General features: G+C 37.4%; 1 protein-coding gene across 3 annotated transcripts; it reads left to right on the forward strand.

Moving 5' to 3' along the window:
• The first annotated feature begins 1,306 nt into the window (after positions 1 to 1,306).
• CSD2 (copper/zinc superoxide dismutase 2) lies at positions 1,307 to 17,181 on the forward strand. 3 transcript variants are annotated; one of them, XM_088213287.1, is made up of 10 exons: positions 1,307 to 1,736; positions 3,660 to 3,721; positions 3,849 to 3,888; positions 4,025 to 4,120; positions 4,206 to 4,237; positions 4,498 to 4,573; positions 4,996 to 5,049; positions 6,396 to 6,686; positions 7,124 to 7,233; positions 16,916 to 17,181. In XM_088213287.1, exons 1-9 carry the CDS (start codon positions 1,457 to 1,459, stop codon positions 7,171 to 7,173), a joined length of 981 nt encoding a protein of 326 aa, XP_088069413.1. In that variant the 5' UTR covers positions 1,307 to 1,456; the 3' UTR covers positions 7,174 to 7,233; positions 16,916 to 17,181. The 3 variants fall into 3 exon arrangements, with proteins under 3 accessions (XP_088069413.1, XP_088069414.1, XP_021910155.1); XM_088213288.1 differs by lacking the exon at positions 6,396 to 6,686 and having other exon boundaries at positions 1,311 to 1,736; XM_022054463.2 differs by lacking the exons at positions 6,396 to 6,686; positions 7,124 to 7,233 and having other exon boundaries at positions 1,314 to 1,736.
• The last annotated feature ends 249 nt before the right edge of the window (positions 17,182 to 17,430 follow it).

Here is a 17,430-nt window from a genome sequence, read left to right on the forward strand (position 1 = left end):
ATTGGTTTTATCAAAACAGAACATGTTACCTCGAAAGAGCAACTCGCAGACTTACTCATAAAACCACTAGGCATAACAGCCCACCATCATCTTCTTTTTAAGATAAAATACATTTAAAACAGATTCAAACATGGATTGATTTAAGAGAATGGATGCTCAGAGAAATAGAATTACAAGCGTGTTTCATCTTGAGGAGCGGTTGTAAAATATTGAAAATATTCCTGTTAGGGTTTTGAAGTGAATAAACGGTCAAGATCAAAAGTAAAAAATGAAGGGCCATCTATAGAGCACGCTGGGATTAAGGACAAGTGGACGATGGAAATTAAAATATGCATTCTGTTGAGAACAACTATAAAAATGTAGGTTCTGGAATATTATTTATTTTGGGTTGTTGTGTATCTGTTAGAGTTTTTTTCTTCCTTGATCAGTGTATTTCTCTCTCTCTCTCTCTGTATATAAATGCACATCTGTGCATAATAAATGATGTACAGAGATAATATTAAAAAACTTTTCATTACTTTTCTTACTTTTACAATCTCTCTCTCATCGATGCTCTCTCCAAACTCACTTCTCTTTGTCATTGCTCTCTCTTTTGATTTTTTTTTTATTTTGAGCTTCTTATTGAGGCAAATGATTCCTCTAATTTCCGCAGTTTTGGCTTACTACAGACCCCTTTGATCTTCTCGTGTTTAGTCTCCCACTTGTTCTAGCCTTATGATATCAGAATTCCACTTTTGGCTTATTTTTCTCTATTTGCTTTCATATCCTACTAATAATGGGCTTATGCAGCTGCATATAGGATGAACTTAAGAGAGATCGATAGGAGCAAGAAAGAGGAAACTTTCAATTGTTGAGGAGGCACAACAGTTAATGGAGAGTAGAGGAAGAGTTTTGACTTTGATATGATTGCCACATGATTAACAAAATGCAATGGGCTTCTTTTTTTTCTTTTTCAATATTAAGAATGAAAAAATAATACTTTCTTTTTTATTTTCTATATATGTCTTGTGTGTTAATTAGTCTAAATTGAAACTAGATCCCAGTAAATCAATTTCTTTAGTAAATACACTCTTAATTCAAGATTGGACCAAAATTTTTTTGGTTTGATCCAATTCCCACTTGTTGGTATATTTAGTGCCAATAACAAAGAGGATGAATTTAAATGGTTTTTGAAAATTTAAGTTTTTAGTTGAAAAAAATAAAAGAGTGGATTAAGTAATTATGTATTTTTCTTTGGGAATGAACATGAATTATTCATTTATTTACGAAGTGCACTGTAATTATATTATTATGGTGGCAGCAAGTAAAGCCCAATCTTCCCCGAGTACAGCCAAACTCTCCAGCTACATTGATTCCCCTACCAGGTTCACTCCACTCTGCCTAGAAAAACATTATCTCGTAATCCCTCTCTCCTCTGCGGTTCTGCTTTCACCACAAAAAGGTGAAAGGTGGGCAAATGCAAGCCGTAATAGCAGTCATGGCGACGCACACCATCCTCGCAGCAACATCATCTCACATTTCGTTCGCCCCATTCGCAAGCCCTGCGTCGTCACCGTCGCATCCTCTCCGAACCTCATTCCTTGTGGTCCCCCTCAAGCTCCATCGACAGTCTATATCTCTCTCTGCTGTAGCTCCGAAGCCCTTCTCTGTTGTGGCTGCCACCAAGAAAGCTGTTGCTGTCCTCAAGGGTAACTCCAGTGTCGAAGGCGTTGTCACGTTAACCCAAGAAGACGACGGTCTGTTTGCATTCTCTTATTCTTAACTCTTGTTTTCTGGTGAAACATCGGGTTTGCTTGTGTTCCTTCATTTATTGTCCTGTCTATGGAGCATTTTTTCTTCTTGGATTTTCATTTTTGCTAATTTATTTGTGATCTGTTTTTTTTTTTTTAATTGTTTGTCGTTTTAGATTCATTTTCTATTTTCTGGTTTCAATTTTTATGAACTTACAAGGGAAGTTTTCGTGTCTGTATAGTGAGAAATCGCAGGATAGATGGATTAGGGAAATGCAGAACCAACTTCTATTTTGACATTCTTTTCAACAGTATATGTTTTGGTTTTGGTGATTTTAACGTTCATATGTTCTGACAAATGAATTGTTTTCATAAAATTTATTTTTGGAATTGTGCACTTTCTTCATAATAACAATGACAAGATGAAAATTAACTCCAAAAGAAGTCTTAACTAAAATTATTGATGTGGAACCCTAGATCAACAAGTGCAATTCAAAACCCCGACATACAATTTAGTACAAAATCTTAATCCCTAAATAAACTATGTCTATTTAAGCCACATCAATCTCTGATTGAGAACTAAGGTAATTGGGATAAGTGAATTGATTAAAACGCCACAAGAAATATCTTGATAAGTTAAAATCGACTCAAAAAAAGAGATTGATGAAAACACCACAATTTATCTTGATAAATAAATACCAATTTTCTACTCAATAAGAAGGTTGGAGAAACTTCCCCAAAGAGCAACTTAACCAACGGTTAATTAAAGGTAAAACTTTAATTTTATTGATCACAAACTTCGATATTACAATGACTATAATGAGAGCCTATTTATAGATGTTGGTCATAAGGATTACAAGAGAAATTAAACTCTTAAAGATCTCTAAAACTTATCTAGGACTCTCAAGAAAACAATAAACTTAAGACTTGTAAATTAACATAAATTATGACTCTTCTCTCTTGAATAGTTGTTGAAATCTTCAAGAATTGTGCCGATTCCTTCTTGAAGTATTATGCTTGGTTTTAACCCTTTTAATTTAATGATTTTTAGCTTTGAAGATAAAATAGGATCCAATCCTTGACCTTGAGGGATAAGGAGTCTTATCCTTGCTCTAGTTGGAGTTGAAATCTGTCAACGGAGTGAAGAAGAGTAGAATCCCGGGCAAGTCTTGTAATAATTGGATTCTTCTTATCTTATCTCAATAAAGACTTTAAATTGATGAAAACTCTCGGTTTTGATGATATAGATCTCTTGATGCCTTACAATATTTGATAGAATAAGGATTGTTGAACCCTTAGGAGATTTACTCGAAGTTGAAAACTATTCATGAGGAGAGTTGTGTTTGGTTGTGGAAGAATGAATTATCAAGTGTCCAAAATCTTTGGAACTCTTATTATTCATATGATTAATATGTCTTCGAAGAGATAATTATCCGGTTATGACTCTCTCAATAAGAGTGGACAGCTCCCTCATGTCCCGATAGTTTATGATTGGGAAAACTCTTTTGGCTGTTTGTTTGTAATCATCTTGGTCATGGAATCTCATGTAACTTAGTGTAAGTTGCCCCCCCTTTGCTAGCATCAATTATAGCTATATATTTTAGATTCTGTTATTTCAATTTCATTTATAATTAATTTAGAATAGAATTTTTATCCTTAAAACTTAGTATACATTTCAAAATGAACTCTATTTTAGAATTACGTGAAAATAATTTATTCTTCTAAAGAAGAAGAATAAAAATTTTTTTTTCTTCTAAATCCCTTAAATTACTAGGTGCAGTTGTTTCTATTTTAATGGTCTTCTTTTGTTAAGTTGTTAAGTGGAGAAATCTGTTATTTCAAAGGGTTCACTGTTGCCAAATTCACTGCAAATTGAGCAGACTTATAATTCTTGGTACTGAATCCTCATACTTATTCTGCTATAAACAGGTCCTACAACTGTGAACGTTCGTGTTACTGGGCTTACTCCAGGACTGCATGGATTCCACTTAGTGAGTATTCTGGTTTTGCCATTTGTCTATTCATACTTTATATTGATGTTGATTCAAAGATGGTAAACTTTTTTTTTTTTCCTTCTGACGTCTATGTTTCTAATTTTATTTTCTTTTTATTATGTAGCATGAGTATGGTGATACAACAAATGGGTGCATGTCTACAGGTGCGAGTCAATTAATTCGCAATTCACAAAAATCTGGCATTTGGGTTATCAGTTTTTCAATTAGTGACAGATGTTTCTGATGCTGATGGTGGTTCTGTAATATTTTGTTCTCTAATTTTTATTTTATGTGCATTAGGAGCACATTTCAATCCGAACAATATGACTCATGGTGCTCCTGGTGATGAAATCCGTCATGCGGGTGACCTGGGAAACATAATTGCTAATGCTGATGGTAAGGTCTTCTCAAACTTCAGTTCAACTTTTGGTCTTTAGTAAAATGATTAGGACCATTATCTAAAGTTTTTACTTACCGGCAGGGGTGGCAGAGGCAACAATCATGGACAGTCAGGTATGGTCTAAACCTCTTTTTGTTGTCAATATGTTTCATTTCAATTCTTCTGTGCGGGCACAAAAAATCTTGCATATGCATTTTATTTTCTTTATTTTTTGAATAAATTTATTTTCTTATTCAACTATGTTAAGAAATGGTGTTTCTCATATGCATTTTATTTTTTCTTATTTTTTTGTTCTTTTTTCCATTTTCCTATTCAACTATGTTGGGAAATGGTACTTCTCATAGTTAGTTAATTTTGACTAAAAAAATTGCAGATACCATTAAGTGGACCTAATTCAGTAGTTGGAAGAGCATTTGTAGTTCATGAGCTTGAGGATGACCTTGGAAAGGGTAATTTTTATCCTTCTCTATTTTTAAGGCTAGATATTTCACATATGTTTGCTGGAAGTTGGGCTTACATGTTTTACAATTTTTTAAAAGATGTTATTTTAACTAGAATAATAAAGATGTATAGTTTGTCTGTAAAAAAGTTAGGTGGAGTGATGTGTCAGCAGAAGATATTTTTTTGAGAGAATCTTTCCTTTTGGTTATGAATTTATAGTTGCTTTCACACATCATGGCTCCTATTGGTGTAAATTAAGAGCATTTATCAGGAAATATAGAAGAGGAAAAAGGGATTTGGTCTCCGTATTATATTTGGAAGTCTTCTCTTATTCTAGTTTTTGATGTCATTTTAATGGTTCCTGCTGCTGCTCTTATCCATTATGGTAACTTTAATTTATATGTTAAATCTTATTGTCGTATATCTGTAGGTGGCCATGAACTTAGTCTAACCACTGGGAATGCAGGCGGAAGATTAGCTTGTGGTATGCAAAAAGTCTCTAAATTCTTACTTCTTTTTTCTTTAGCCCCAGTTTATCTTGCTCGTGTTTAGGTTGTTTTGTTCTTCTACATTCAATTGTTTCTACAACTGGCCTGGGCTTAATGTAACAACAGATGCGCAAAATATGACATGGTTGGTCTCACAACAGAGAAAAAATATTGAAAGTGACATCTCTTCCTACTGATTCTTTGATGGTCAATGGCAGAAATTCAAATGTAAAACAGTGAAGTTTTAAGGCTCTTGGAGATATGATTCAATATATATATATTTATCAGAAAGGTGAAAGAAATGAAAAATATCCTTTTCTCTAAGGAGCCACAGGATATATCTAGTAATACTTCTGAAAAAAAAGATTTTCCTAACGAATAAAACATTTGAATGTAAAAACTGGTTGCATGATGGATTTAATTTGCTTGTGGGAGAGAGAAAGCTGCTTGTATTCTTGATGTATGAGCATGTCTCAACTATAGTTGGCCTATTTGCAATTGGAGAAAGAAAGAGCTAGTATAACAATTCTTCCTAATTCTTGGTGATCAATGGCATTAAGTTGAGTTGTAAAACATTAAGTTTCTCTTGAAAGATATGCTTAGTCCTTTCTATCAGATAAAAAAAAAGAAAAGAAAGAAATCCTTATCTTGGACGAGCCACTGGATATGTAGTGCTAGTAGTTTTGAAGTAAAGGATCTGACTAGTGAATGATCTTTAAGAAATGAAACATGTAAACCACTACAACTGGTTGATTGACGGATTTGATGTGTGAGAAAGGTAGTGGCTCTTCATTAATGATGTATGAATATGTGTCAACTCTCCCTGTTAATGTTCTTTCTTTGTGATTTCTTCAAATGGAAGCAGTTAGAGTTGCCTTTGGTAATCAATGATCACTTGATCCATCTAATTATCATATCTTGACAGATCATCGATCATGTTGTCTCTTGCTGGATGTGGAGCTATAGTGTCAGTTAAACCTTGTTATTCTTTTTGAAACTGCAAATATTTAATAGGAACACGTGATCAACCTATTGTGTCTAGATGATCATTTCATTGACTAATTCTAATTGATGACAATGTTAAAAAATGTACATTAGGATTACATTAGAGTGCTAATAATATAGTCCAATATTTGTGATCTTTGTAATTAATATTGTTTTCTTATATTGTTGCTATTCACTTGTATATATAGAGCCTTATATTCAATGAAGTACACAATAATTCGTTATCCCACATGATATCAAAGCTCTATATCAAAAGAATTTTAAATTCTTTTAGAAATCCTATTCGCCTTCATTACTAAAAAAAAAAACTCTAAAAAGGTGGGGTCGACCTTCATAGTCGGCCACCATAGTCTAGCCGCTTGCCACCACCAGCTGCCGGTCACCAACAACCAAGAGCAGCCTTCATCACTGGGCTGTAGCAAACCAATCGCAACCCCGGTTTCCTTTCCTGCAGCCGCAAGCTGCTGCTCCTCCTATGCGTGCTACCCCTCCTGCTACTACTTAGCTGCGTGTTGTCCATGCTGCTCAGTTGCTTTAGACGTGGTTTGCTCTACCAAATGCTCCAGTCAGACAGACCAGCTGTTCTACTCCACTGCATGCCAAAGTCAGTCGCACAACCTCCTGTCATGTTAGTAAAATTCTTCATATAACTTCTTTATCAGGCCTTAATTGCCTAACATGTTAAATCATGTCGGAGGTTACATCGCTCGGTATAGATTACTTGATCCATTTAGCTATGTTTTCTACCTCTCATAGTTTAAATGTCTTAAATAAATCTTTCATACTATCATGAATGAATTGTAGATTCAAGAGCCATATACCACATGACCAACTCCGCTCAATTTTTTAGTGCCTACGTGATATGCCCCAACAATAGGAGAATTGTTATTGCTGATGGTTCAATAATTATAGTAGCAAAAGTTAGAACCATAAAGCTTAGCCCTCACTTTACACTTATTTATGTATTACATGTCCCTAAATTGTACACCAAGCTAATATCAATAATCAAGTTGTCTCAAGACCTCAATTATAAAGTGATTGTTTTTCCTCTTTTTTTGAATTTAGACCAAAACTCAAGAAGGACGATTAGTCATGCTGAGGCTCGAAACACGTGATACTTCCTGGACTGCCCTTTCCACTAGCACCCTTGATACATTATGGTTCTATAACAGAAGGTTAGGTCACCATTCATTCTCCACCTCTATGGTTATGTTTCCCTCTTTGTTTTTGGATTCCAATAATAGAAATTTATAGTGTGATGTATGTGAATTGGTAAAACAGAAACGTGTCATTTCCTATTCTCTCTTCCCCCTTCCCCAGAGTAAAAGTAGTTCTTTTTTTTTTTTTAAATTTAGTTCACAGTGATATTTGAGAATTCTCAAATATTTTTAATATTTTTTAAGCCCTATAATTTGTTTCTTTTATAAAAGATTGCACTATAATCTTGCTTTTCTTGCTAAAATCTAAATATGAGATTGCTCACATTATTCCTCAATTTCACAACATGATCAAAACTCAATTTGGAGTAAAAATCATATGTTTTTGAATTGATAAGTCCCGTGACTACTTTAACTAGATATTATCTTCATTCTTTCAAAAGGAAGAAATTCATCGAGAGTCCTCCTATGTCTATTTTCTACAACAAAACATAGTAGCCAAAAGAAAAATTAGCCACTTGCTTACCACTACACATGTCTTCTTGTTTCCAAACCATGTACCCAAACACTACTATGGGGAAGCTATGTTAGCTGCTACTTATCTTATCAACCGATTATCAATTAGAGTATTAGACTTCCATAGTCCTAATGAAAGTTCTAGCTTCATTCTTCTCTAAAGCAAGAATCACCAAGAACCTCATTCTTTGTGTCATTTGTTGTGTTGCTTATGCTTACATAAATTAGTCTCAAAGAAGGAAACTCGCCCCCAGGGCCATCAAGTGTGTTTTGTAGTACACTCACCAACACAGAAGGGATACACATGTTGTCCATCTACCTAAAACTTTCATGTATTCACTGATATCACCTTGTTGAGATTGAGTCCTTTTCTAATCATTCTTATTTTTAGGGTAAGACTACATTAGAAGACAAAGAGAGACTAGTTCTTTGATATTTCTCCCTTACCCTTAAACACCATACCTTCTAAGATAACCATTCTACCTGATAGTTAGAGTCTCAAAATGAGTCTAAACCTCAAACCAACAAAATGAGCTTGAACCTTAATCCATAAGGCTCATGTTTTCCTAGACGTATTCTAGAATGAAAAAGTTGGACTTTGCTTCGAAGTAAGGTTAAGGATCCAAACTGAGCCCTAGAAATAAGGTAAACACTGAGAATCAAATTCCTTTTGATATCCCTGTTGCACTTGGAAAAAGGACAAGAAAATGCACTAGGCAATCACTTGACCTAATTTCAAAATTTGTCTCTTTCGAAAAATGTTCACCATCGCATAAAATTTTTCTCATAAGTTTAAATGCAATATCCATACCAAAAACACTATTTGAGGCTTTAAATTGTGACGAATAGAGAAATGCTATGAGTGTTGAAATGCATGCACTTGAAATAATCAAACATGGGAAGGGGTAGACTGAATTAAGAGAAAGAAACAAATGAGTGTTTACTATCAAGTAGAAACTTAAAAAGAACCATAGAGAAGTGCAATGCAAGATTGGTGGTCAAAGGGTATACGTAGACTTATAAGATTGACTATCAAGAGATATTTGCATCCATTGTGAAGATGAATATTGTACTTATCCAACTGTTGTTAGTGGCTAACTTCAAATGACAATTGCAGTAGTTTGATATAAAAAATGCTTTCCTACATAGAGAATTGGAAGAAGAATTTATATGGAAAATTTCCTCCAAGTTTGCTAAGAAAGTAGGAATAGATAAGGTATGCAAATAGAAAAAAGGCACTGTAATGCTATTTACGGATACATACAGAGTCAAGGATATCACACCCTGCTCATTAAGCACTTCAAGTTAAGAGGAGTCATAACCCTCCTGATATATGTAGATGATTTGATTGTTATAGGAAATGATGAAGGAGAAAAAGTGGTCCTCAAACAATCCTTGACTAGAGAGTTCGAGATTAAAGTATTTGGGAAATAAAAAATATTTCTTCAGGATATAGGTAGACTACTCAAACTTCGAAATATTTATGTCACAACAAAAATATGTTATGTATGTTTTGAAGGAAATTAGTAAACTAGCATGAAAGCCTGCTAGCATACTTATTGATCTCAATCATAAACTAGGTTGATAGAAGAAGATTCATATGTGGACAGAGAAATGTATCAGAGACTAGTGGAAAAATTAATATACTTGTCACATACCAAGTTAGATATTGTATATATTGTGAGTTTGGTGAGTCAATTCATACACAAGTTCAAAGAAGTTCACCTACATGCTGTCTACAGAATAATTCACTACTTGAAGGGTACTCTGGGGAGTGGAATTATGTTAAAAAAAAAACAATGAGCTCCTTCTTAAAATGTACATTGATGTGGGCTATGTAGGATTACTCGTTGACAGGATAACTAGTCTACTTCTGGATATTGTATGTTTCTTGGTTGGGAATCTAGTAACTTAGAGAGGTAATAAGCAGAATGTGGCAGTCCGATCTAATGCCGAGTATGAGTTTAGGATTATGACTAAGTGGTATGTAAGCTTCTATTATGAAAATGGTTTTAGAAGACTTGAAGATTTAGTGGGATGGACCTATGAGATTCTACTGCGATAATAAGTTAACAAATAGTATCGCTCATAATTTAGGACAACAGGATAAAACTAAACATATTGAAGTAGACAAACACTTCATAAAAAAAAAGCTAGATAGTGGGTTGATATGAAATCCATGCATGACCATGACTCTGCAACTTGCTGATATATTGACTAAATGATTGAGTAACTTTATATTTTAGGCAGTTATTGCTAAGTTGAGAATGAATAATATCTATTCACCAGCTTGAGAGGGAGTATTAAGAAGTGTACATGAGGGATATATTGGAGAATAACATCCCTTAGTAGTGTCCCATTATGAGGTGTAGACACAAACAGTACAGGATCGAGATTTTTAGGTAGCACATTTAAATTTCAAGTAAAAGTATGTGAAATAAAATAATGTGAAACATCAGTATCAATTAATGTGTAAGGTGGTTGCAGATAGTGTACGTACCCTGTATTACGTCCGGGTTGACTTCAGCATCCTATTTAGTAAGTTTATAGACTCTACCATAGACTGCGGGTCTGACCTAATTCTGATTCTATAGATATTCTCTCGCATAGTATTGGGCACTCTCGCATATGCGATAGGTGTTGTTGAGGCGATATCAGGGTCGGCTTCCATGATCTTTGCCACACTACTGACAAATCTTGCTGCATCCTGTCATCGGAGCCTGGGAAGGAGCTTGAGTTGCGGGTTTTGATCTCTTATTCTGCTGATTCGGTGCAGTAGGTGCTGGTCTGTGAGGTAGAACCGGGGACTTGGAGTTGCACACTGCTGGAGGAAAAATGCGAAGGTTCTTTTCTATCAGCTGTGCCTTGACAAAAATTGCTGAGTAGGTGCTGAGTTCGAACACATACAATTGCTGTCTGATTTTGGGGCGGAGACCCCACTCAAACTTTCTTGCCTTTTTGCCTTCGTCTATCATGCTCTTAGGAGAGTATCAGCCAAACTCTAGGAATTTCTGAGTATACTCTGATATTGACAAGTCCCTTTGGATTAGGTGTGCAAATTCCATCTCTTTCAGATGTCGGAGATGTTCTGGAAGGTACTCAACATTGAAGGCTGTTCGGAACTATTTCCAAGTGATTGGAGTGGGTAAAGTGGTCTGCTTCAGTTGCCACCAACGTCCTGCCTCGCCTACGAGTATGTAAATGGCAAGAATGACCTTTTGTTCGGGAACTACTCTAAGAGTTACGGAGACTTTATCCGTTTTTGCTAACTAGTACTCAGATTCTTCAAAAGTGGATGCCATTGCAGAAGTAGATGGATTAAATCTTTTGTACCTCTCGATGTAGTCTAGGTCCATCACGGGTGGAGCTGGGTCCTGCTGAAGGGGAACTGAATTATGCCGGAGATGGACCGGGTGACCTTATGGTGGGACCTGGTTGTATGGTGGGGGCGTTGGATTGTACTGTGGCGGTGCCGAATGATACAGTGGGAGAGCAGGGTTGTACCGTGGTGACACTGGATCCTCTCAGTGTGGAGGTGACTCATACTGTAGCAATGGTGGAGGGGAATCAGACAACTCCCTCCTCTCCTCCTTGGCCTGTTGGACAGAGATGAGTCTCTCTAGCATCTCGAAGAGCCGATCGACATCCTCTCAAAGCGATCCCTCCCGAGCTGTCCTATTTAGTAGAGTTTTTCCTTTCCTCATGTCTTTATACCTACATTTCACAACAAATTTTGATATTTGGGTTGTATTGAATTATTCTAACTCTATGTGCAAGGAACGGTTCCGAATAACGCGGCTCTGATACCAACCGTAAAGACCCAAACATTCATACTAAATAATAATATTGAAATTTATAAGTTTGCATGAACAATTCAGAATTTAGAGTTTACATTCCTTACACAGTTTATTTTAATTGCCAAATAGAAATACGAGAATTTTCATTGAAAAATATAAAAGATAAAAAAGTGCAACTAAAAACCTATGCGATCGACCTCCGTTGCGTAACGGGAAAAAATGGGAGATAACATTTTTCTTAACTTTCTTACTATTTAGGATCCGAATATTTGTCGCGCTGATATGAAATGGTTAATAATAAGGGGGTGAACTGCATTAGTTCAGTAAGAATGTCAGCACTTTACTACCGCTACGGAAAAATTAAAGGTTAGTAGAAATCGTAAACAACCAATGGAGCTTATTTTTTGAGTTAAATAAATTCATTTAACTTGAAAACATTTATTTTTTACTTACCTTTAAGTTTCCAAATACCATTTATGAAATAAAGAACCAGGATAACAATACATACTATACATTCTGAAAGACCCACAGTAATCAAACTTTATCTTTTTACTTACTTACCGGTGCCGCTGGGGATTCATAGGGGTTCCCGCTACACGTGGACCAAGTATTCATCCTATTAATTAATCGGTCGTCCCCATATCTTGTCCGGTAATAAACGCCAAACATACAACCGCCTTGATACCTTGTTCGGTATGAGTGTAATCAAAACAATTCTCAAGCCCTTCCGGTATTAGACTTTTCAGTTCCGTTTGATTGAGGGTAACGTCCATAGTAGAGTTTACCCTATGTATTAGGTTCGTACACCTTTTCCTATGACACCCAGTAAACTCCTTTAGTTTAATGACATTACCTTACACATTGCATGTCCCCGTTACAGGACAATAGGATGATTCTTTAATAGGCAATATAAGCTAATACTCAATAATTTAAGAAACGTAATTAAAACATTTATTTCAAATCAAATCAACAGATAGAGATGAAAACGGTTAAACAAACTAATAAACAGACACAATTAAAATTAATAAATTAAAGTACATGATGTAACAGTGAGCAATTAAAGCAGTACAACAATAAATAGACGACATAGATAAACTAGGGACAAATATGCGCTGATTGGTTACCGGCTCCATTAGTGACCTGTATTTAATTAGTCAAAGGATCGCCAACATTTAAAATTTTTCGTTTATTATTTATTAAACTTTAACTTAACTGTAACAAGAGAAATGGTGAGAGATTTTTACTCCAGGTCGGTGTTCGGAATATTACCATTTTCACTACACTTCTTGATGGTTATCGGTTCTCGGATTTTTTGAGTTTTTCTACGAAAGCCAAAATACGCATCAAATATCATGGAAATACGCGAAAAAACTGTCAAAAGGGGTTAAAATTCTCCTGAGGGCCGGTTTAGGGTTCCGGCATGGCGGTGCTGCCGTGCTTCGGTGCCGGCTTCGTCGCCTACGATGGTTCCTCCTCTCAGTTAGGCTGGTTTCGGTTGGTTTTGCGTGAAATCCTACGAAATTCGGGATTAAGTGGCCTCTGTTGGCAGAAAAAGGGCAAAAATCGAAACTTACTGGCGGTTTGGGGTTTTTGGTGCGGCGGCTTTGCCGTTCCTCCTTGCGGTCTCGATTTTCCTTCAGTTGCCCTACACCGGAAACATGTTAGGAAACCAATAGTCGAAAAATGGAAGGGAACGGGAAGAGGGTTCGGGCTCACTGGAGGAGTTTTCGATTTCGGGTGCGGCGGCTCGGTCAAGCTCCACCCTCCGTTTTCGGCTTTTCCTTTGGTCTTTCGGCGTTGATAAGGGTTTGGGATGGCTTAAAATTGGAAAACGAAGCGAACGAGAAGAAAAACTCACCTTCCGGCATCGGCGACGGGTTCCAATGCGACAACGATGGCGGCCGGTCTTCTTCTTCAGTGACTGGTTCACTTTCCGATCGCCTCTCTTCTTCTTCTCCGATTCTCCTCGGCGGCTAGGGTTTTGGGGGTTTGGGTGGAGAGGTTTAAATACCTCTCCACTTTTGATCTGGACCATCCGTTCGAGGCTGCGTGGCTCAATCTCCACCGTCTGATATATCTTATTTGAGAAACGAATTAGAGCTGTCCGATCGAAGGTACGTAGATCGTTCGATCGCGTGTAGCAGCCCCGAAAATTTAAAATTGAATTTATATTATAAATATCAAATGCGGAAGCGAAGTCAAAATTTGAATAACATCCCTTACACTAAAACCAAAAACGTGCTCACAAAATATAAAAGATTAAACTACCTAAAGGAGAAACTTGAAAGTAAAAACTACGAATGTGACTATGAAGTCCTTAGGCGTCCCCTTCATCGTCCTTCTGCGGAACCGGCTCGGGAACGATGTCCTCTTGATCTGAAATGATTAAATAAGGAATGAGCTACACTAGCCCAGTAAAGACATCACGATATCTCACCGTCACGGAGGTAAAGGTGGGTAGAAAACACAAAAAGACCAATGGAGCATAATTTACAACAAATCCTTTTATTAATAATAAAACCTTTACCATTCACTTATCTCGGTGAAATTCATAAAATAATATACGAAAGCAATAACATCATCATCATCATGAAAACATATATATGAACTGTATAACATAATACCTATCAAACTTTTCGTAATTCAATCGTTACACAACATATTTTCCTAATTCACCAGCCCACTAGTATCCATGGGGATCCATAGGGGTCCCGCTACCCGTTAATGCTTAACACTTGAAATCCATTCCAGGGCCGTCCCCATACCCCGTCCGGTATGGGCGCCAAACCATAGACCTCATTACCCCGTCCGGTATGAGGGTGAAACGGGCTGTCTCCATACCCCGTCCAGTATGGGCGCCAAAACACATAAGATCTCCATACCCCGTCCGGTATGGGAGACCACAATTCCGGTAGGGTTCCCTACGGACCCGGTCCGTCCACCATCTCCCAGGATATCTAGTCAGGCTGAACACATTATACAATTTCCATTTACATAATCTTTCATTCTCCTTTTCCCTCAGTCAGCATTATCAATCACATACAAACAAGCAAAACGATAATTTATGCCAAACAGACAACATACAGCATCAATATCCCGGTCATTCAATCCATAATCAATAAAACAGTAAAATATGCACACGAAATTATAAAATGAAAACATCGAACCTCATGCTGCATTTAAAACTGTAAAACAGGCCAAATAACAGTTAACCGACAAACACATTAGACTCGGGCTCCATTAGCGACCTTAAGCAATTTCACACATTCGTTGATTCATGAAATACCGTTTTATCATTTATTGAACTTTAAAACCGTGATAGGAAATAGGGTGAGGGGTCCTTACACGTTTCGGGGTCCGAGCATGACTTCACAGTGCGCATACAAGCTGTCCCTAATTTTTCCTGAATTTTTCTCGAGGAACTGAAACGCACTACTAGTACCTGCACATGTTCCAAAAAATCCCAAATTAGGCCTAGGGCCCCTTTCGGCCAATATCGCAACTCCGGCACGGCGGCTCCGCCGTGCTCCGGCGACGGCGCCGCCGCTTGTGGTGGCGGTTTGCCTCGGGTTGGCCGTTTTCGGCCGTTTCCGGCTGAATTCGGCCACACTCGCATTGGTTCCTGCGATAAAACAACCCTACGGCCCTCGGGGGGCCGAAAATTTACGGAAAACCGAAGCTTACCGGCAGCGGTGCTCTCGGGTGCGGCGGCTCTCCGGTGAAGTTCGTGTTTTGGTGATTCGGCTCCGATCAACGTGTAGAGAAAAGAATGGTGATCACGGTGATATAAAAATTACATTAAACGGAAGCCGGGAAGGGCCTCATCGGAGGCAAAAACCGAGAAGGGGCGCGGCGGCGCCGCTGGCTTTCGGCCGTGTTTTCTGACCGTTTGGCCGGGATTTTGGCTCCGATTTGGCCACTGGGGAAATCAGCGTAGAAAAACGAGTCGGGGGTATGAAATTTACCTCGATCGGCGGTCGGAAATCCCTCTGGTGCGGCGGCGGGTGGCGGCGGCCGACTTCTGGTTCGTCTTCTCCGGCGAGGGCAGGCGGCTAGGGTTTGGGGTCTGGTGTGGGGGTCTTATTTATACCCTTTTGCCTTTTGATCTCAGCCGTCTATTTTGATTTAATCTGGGCCGTCCGTTTTTGATTAAATATGGGCCGTCCGTACGATTAAATCTGGGCCGTCCGATCGCGCGCACGCGGATCGCCAACGTGGCCCGTTCCCGGTCGACGTGGTTTTGCCACGTGGCAGGTCCTGGTTGGCCAGGCCTGCTGACTGGGTCTGCTGACGTGGCTGCTGACGTGACACACACGTTTTTTTTTTTTTTTTTCCTTCAATTTCTTCAATTTCCCCGGGCGCTACATCGCGCCTGTAGGAGAAACATATATGGGTTATTTGTGTCTGCGAGAGCGAATCCGAACTATTGGATCGGTTGGCACGTGGATTGTCTGCGTGGACGCGTATCTGCGTGTTTGCCACATGGCACACGACGACTAGTGGTGCTGCTGACGTAGCTGTCCTACGTGGCTATTTTTTTATTTTTGTACTTTTGCCTCAGTTTTTAATATTTTTTTCAAATATGTCATTCTTTATTTTCAGTTTGATCATGATATTTGAAAATTATTTTCAAATACACTCAAAATATATATTTCTTCAAAAATTATAAGAAAAGTTAAAATTAAAACTCTAAAATTATTATTAATTTAAATTTAATCATCTAGAACTTGAATCATGGGCCGGGATGTTACTAAGATAGCTTGAAAGATTTGGACAAAAATCTTCAGCATGTTTGGACTAAATTGGGTCACTCCTGCACTTTGAGAGCTTCTTATGTTTACAGGAAGGCTTTATGGGGTAAGAAAGAAAGTGAAATCCTTGTGGTGAGGGCCCTTTTTGTCCAGTTTATGGACGCTTTGGCTTGCAAGGAATTGAAGACTCTTTGACGAGAGACATGCATCTTTCCATGAGCTATGGGAGAGAGAGAGACTTTTCTGGCAACCTTATTTTCCCAGAAAAAAGAACACTTTTATGAGAACCATTTCCAATCTCAACCAGAATTGGGATGCTATTATTTTTGGTCGATACAGCCCATACAATTGTTCACTTCTGTTCGGTTTTTTTCGTTGACAAGATTAGAAGGATGTCTTTTTCTACTACTCTTTGGAGCTATTTTTTCTCTTCTCTTAATCTTTTTTTTACCCTGTAGAAAAAATCTTTCTAAGCTCAATTTTTTATCTTTCTAGATAGTACTTTTATTATCTTTTGGTTGAAGAAGTATGTATTTGCAACCATAAACAGGTTTGCCCTAGACATAGTTTTAGCCTTCAATTGTTAGCAAACCTCATATTTAGAATGTTTCAATCACTTCGATTGGGTTTGCGCAGGTGTCGTTGGCTTAACTCCAGTGTGAGTCATGTTCCGAAATCGGTGTGGTTTTCAGCATGGGTTCTTACTTTCAACCATTTCTCATATAGAGCAAGATGCTTCAAAGTTGAGGATATAACAAAAAATCTTGGAGATGGAAGGTGAGAGCCAAATAATGTTTGTAGATTTTTATCTTGTTTGTTGGTGTTCTTATGCAATAAACTCAGAAGAGGTGACCATGCTTTGCATGTCTAATGAATAATAAGAAATGTTTGGCTTTGAATGAGTTCTTGTTCAGACTTGTTATAAAATGCTTTTACTTTCAATTTCTTACTAGTAATTAATATACAAGGGTAATTCTTCTAGTTTTCTCTTTTAGAGAAATGAAATGGGTGATCTTAGTTGGTTGGTGTTTACTATCTCTACAGAAAAAATTAATTTTCAAGTGTTTAATCTTCCGCAATCTATTTAAGTTCTGACTTCATGCGGAACCGAATCCATCAGACAGTAAATTCTATTAAAGAAAAACAACAAA

This window comes from Carica papaya, chromosome 2 (genome assembly GCF_054855325.1).
Source record: "Carica papaya isolate Zhongbai chromosome 2, ASM5485532v1, whole genome shotgun sequence".
NCBI classification, from domain to species: Eukaryota; Viridiplantae; Streptophyta; class Magnoliopsida; order Brassicales; family Caricaceae; genus Carica; species Carica papaya.

Bases quoted from the DNA above. Each gene is read 5' to 3' on its own strand.
- CSD2 (XM_088213287.1), top strand. From the start codon at position 1,457: ATGCAAGCCGTAATAGCAGTCATGGCGACGCACACCATCCTCGCAGCA. The intron at 4,238-4,497 runs GTATGGTCTAAA...AAAAAATTGCAG, and splicing joins CAACAATCATGGACAGTCAG to ATACCATTAAGTGGACCTAA. The intron at 6,687-7,123 runs GTTAGTAAAATT...TTTTGAATTTAG, and splicing joins GTCGCACAACCTCCTGTCAT to ACCAAAACTCAAGAAGGACG.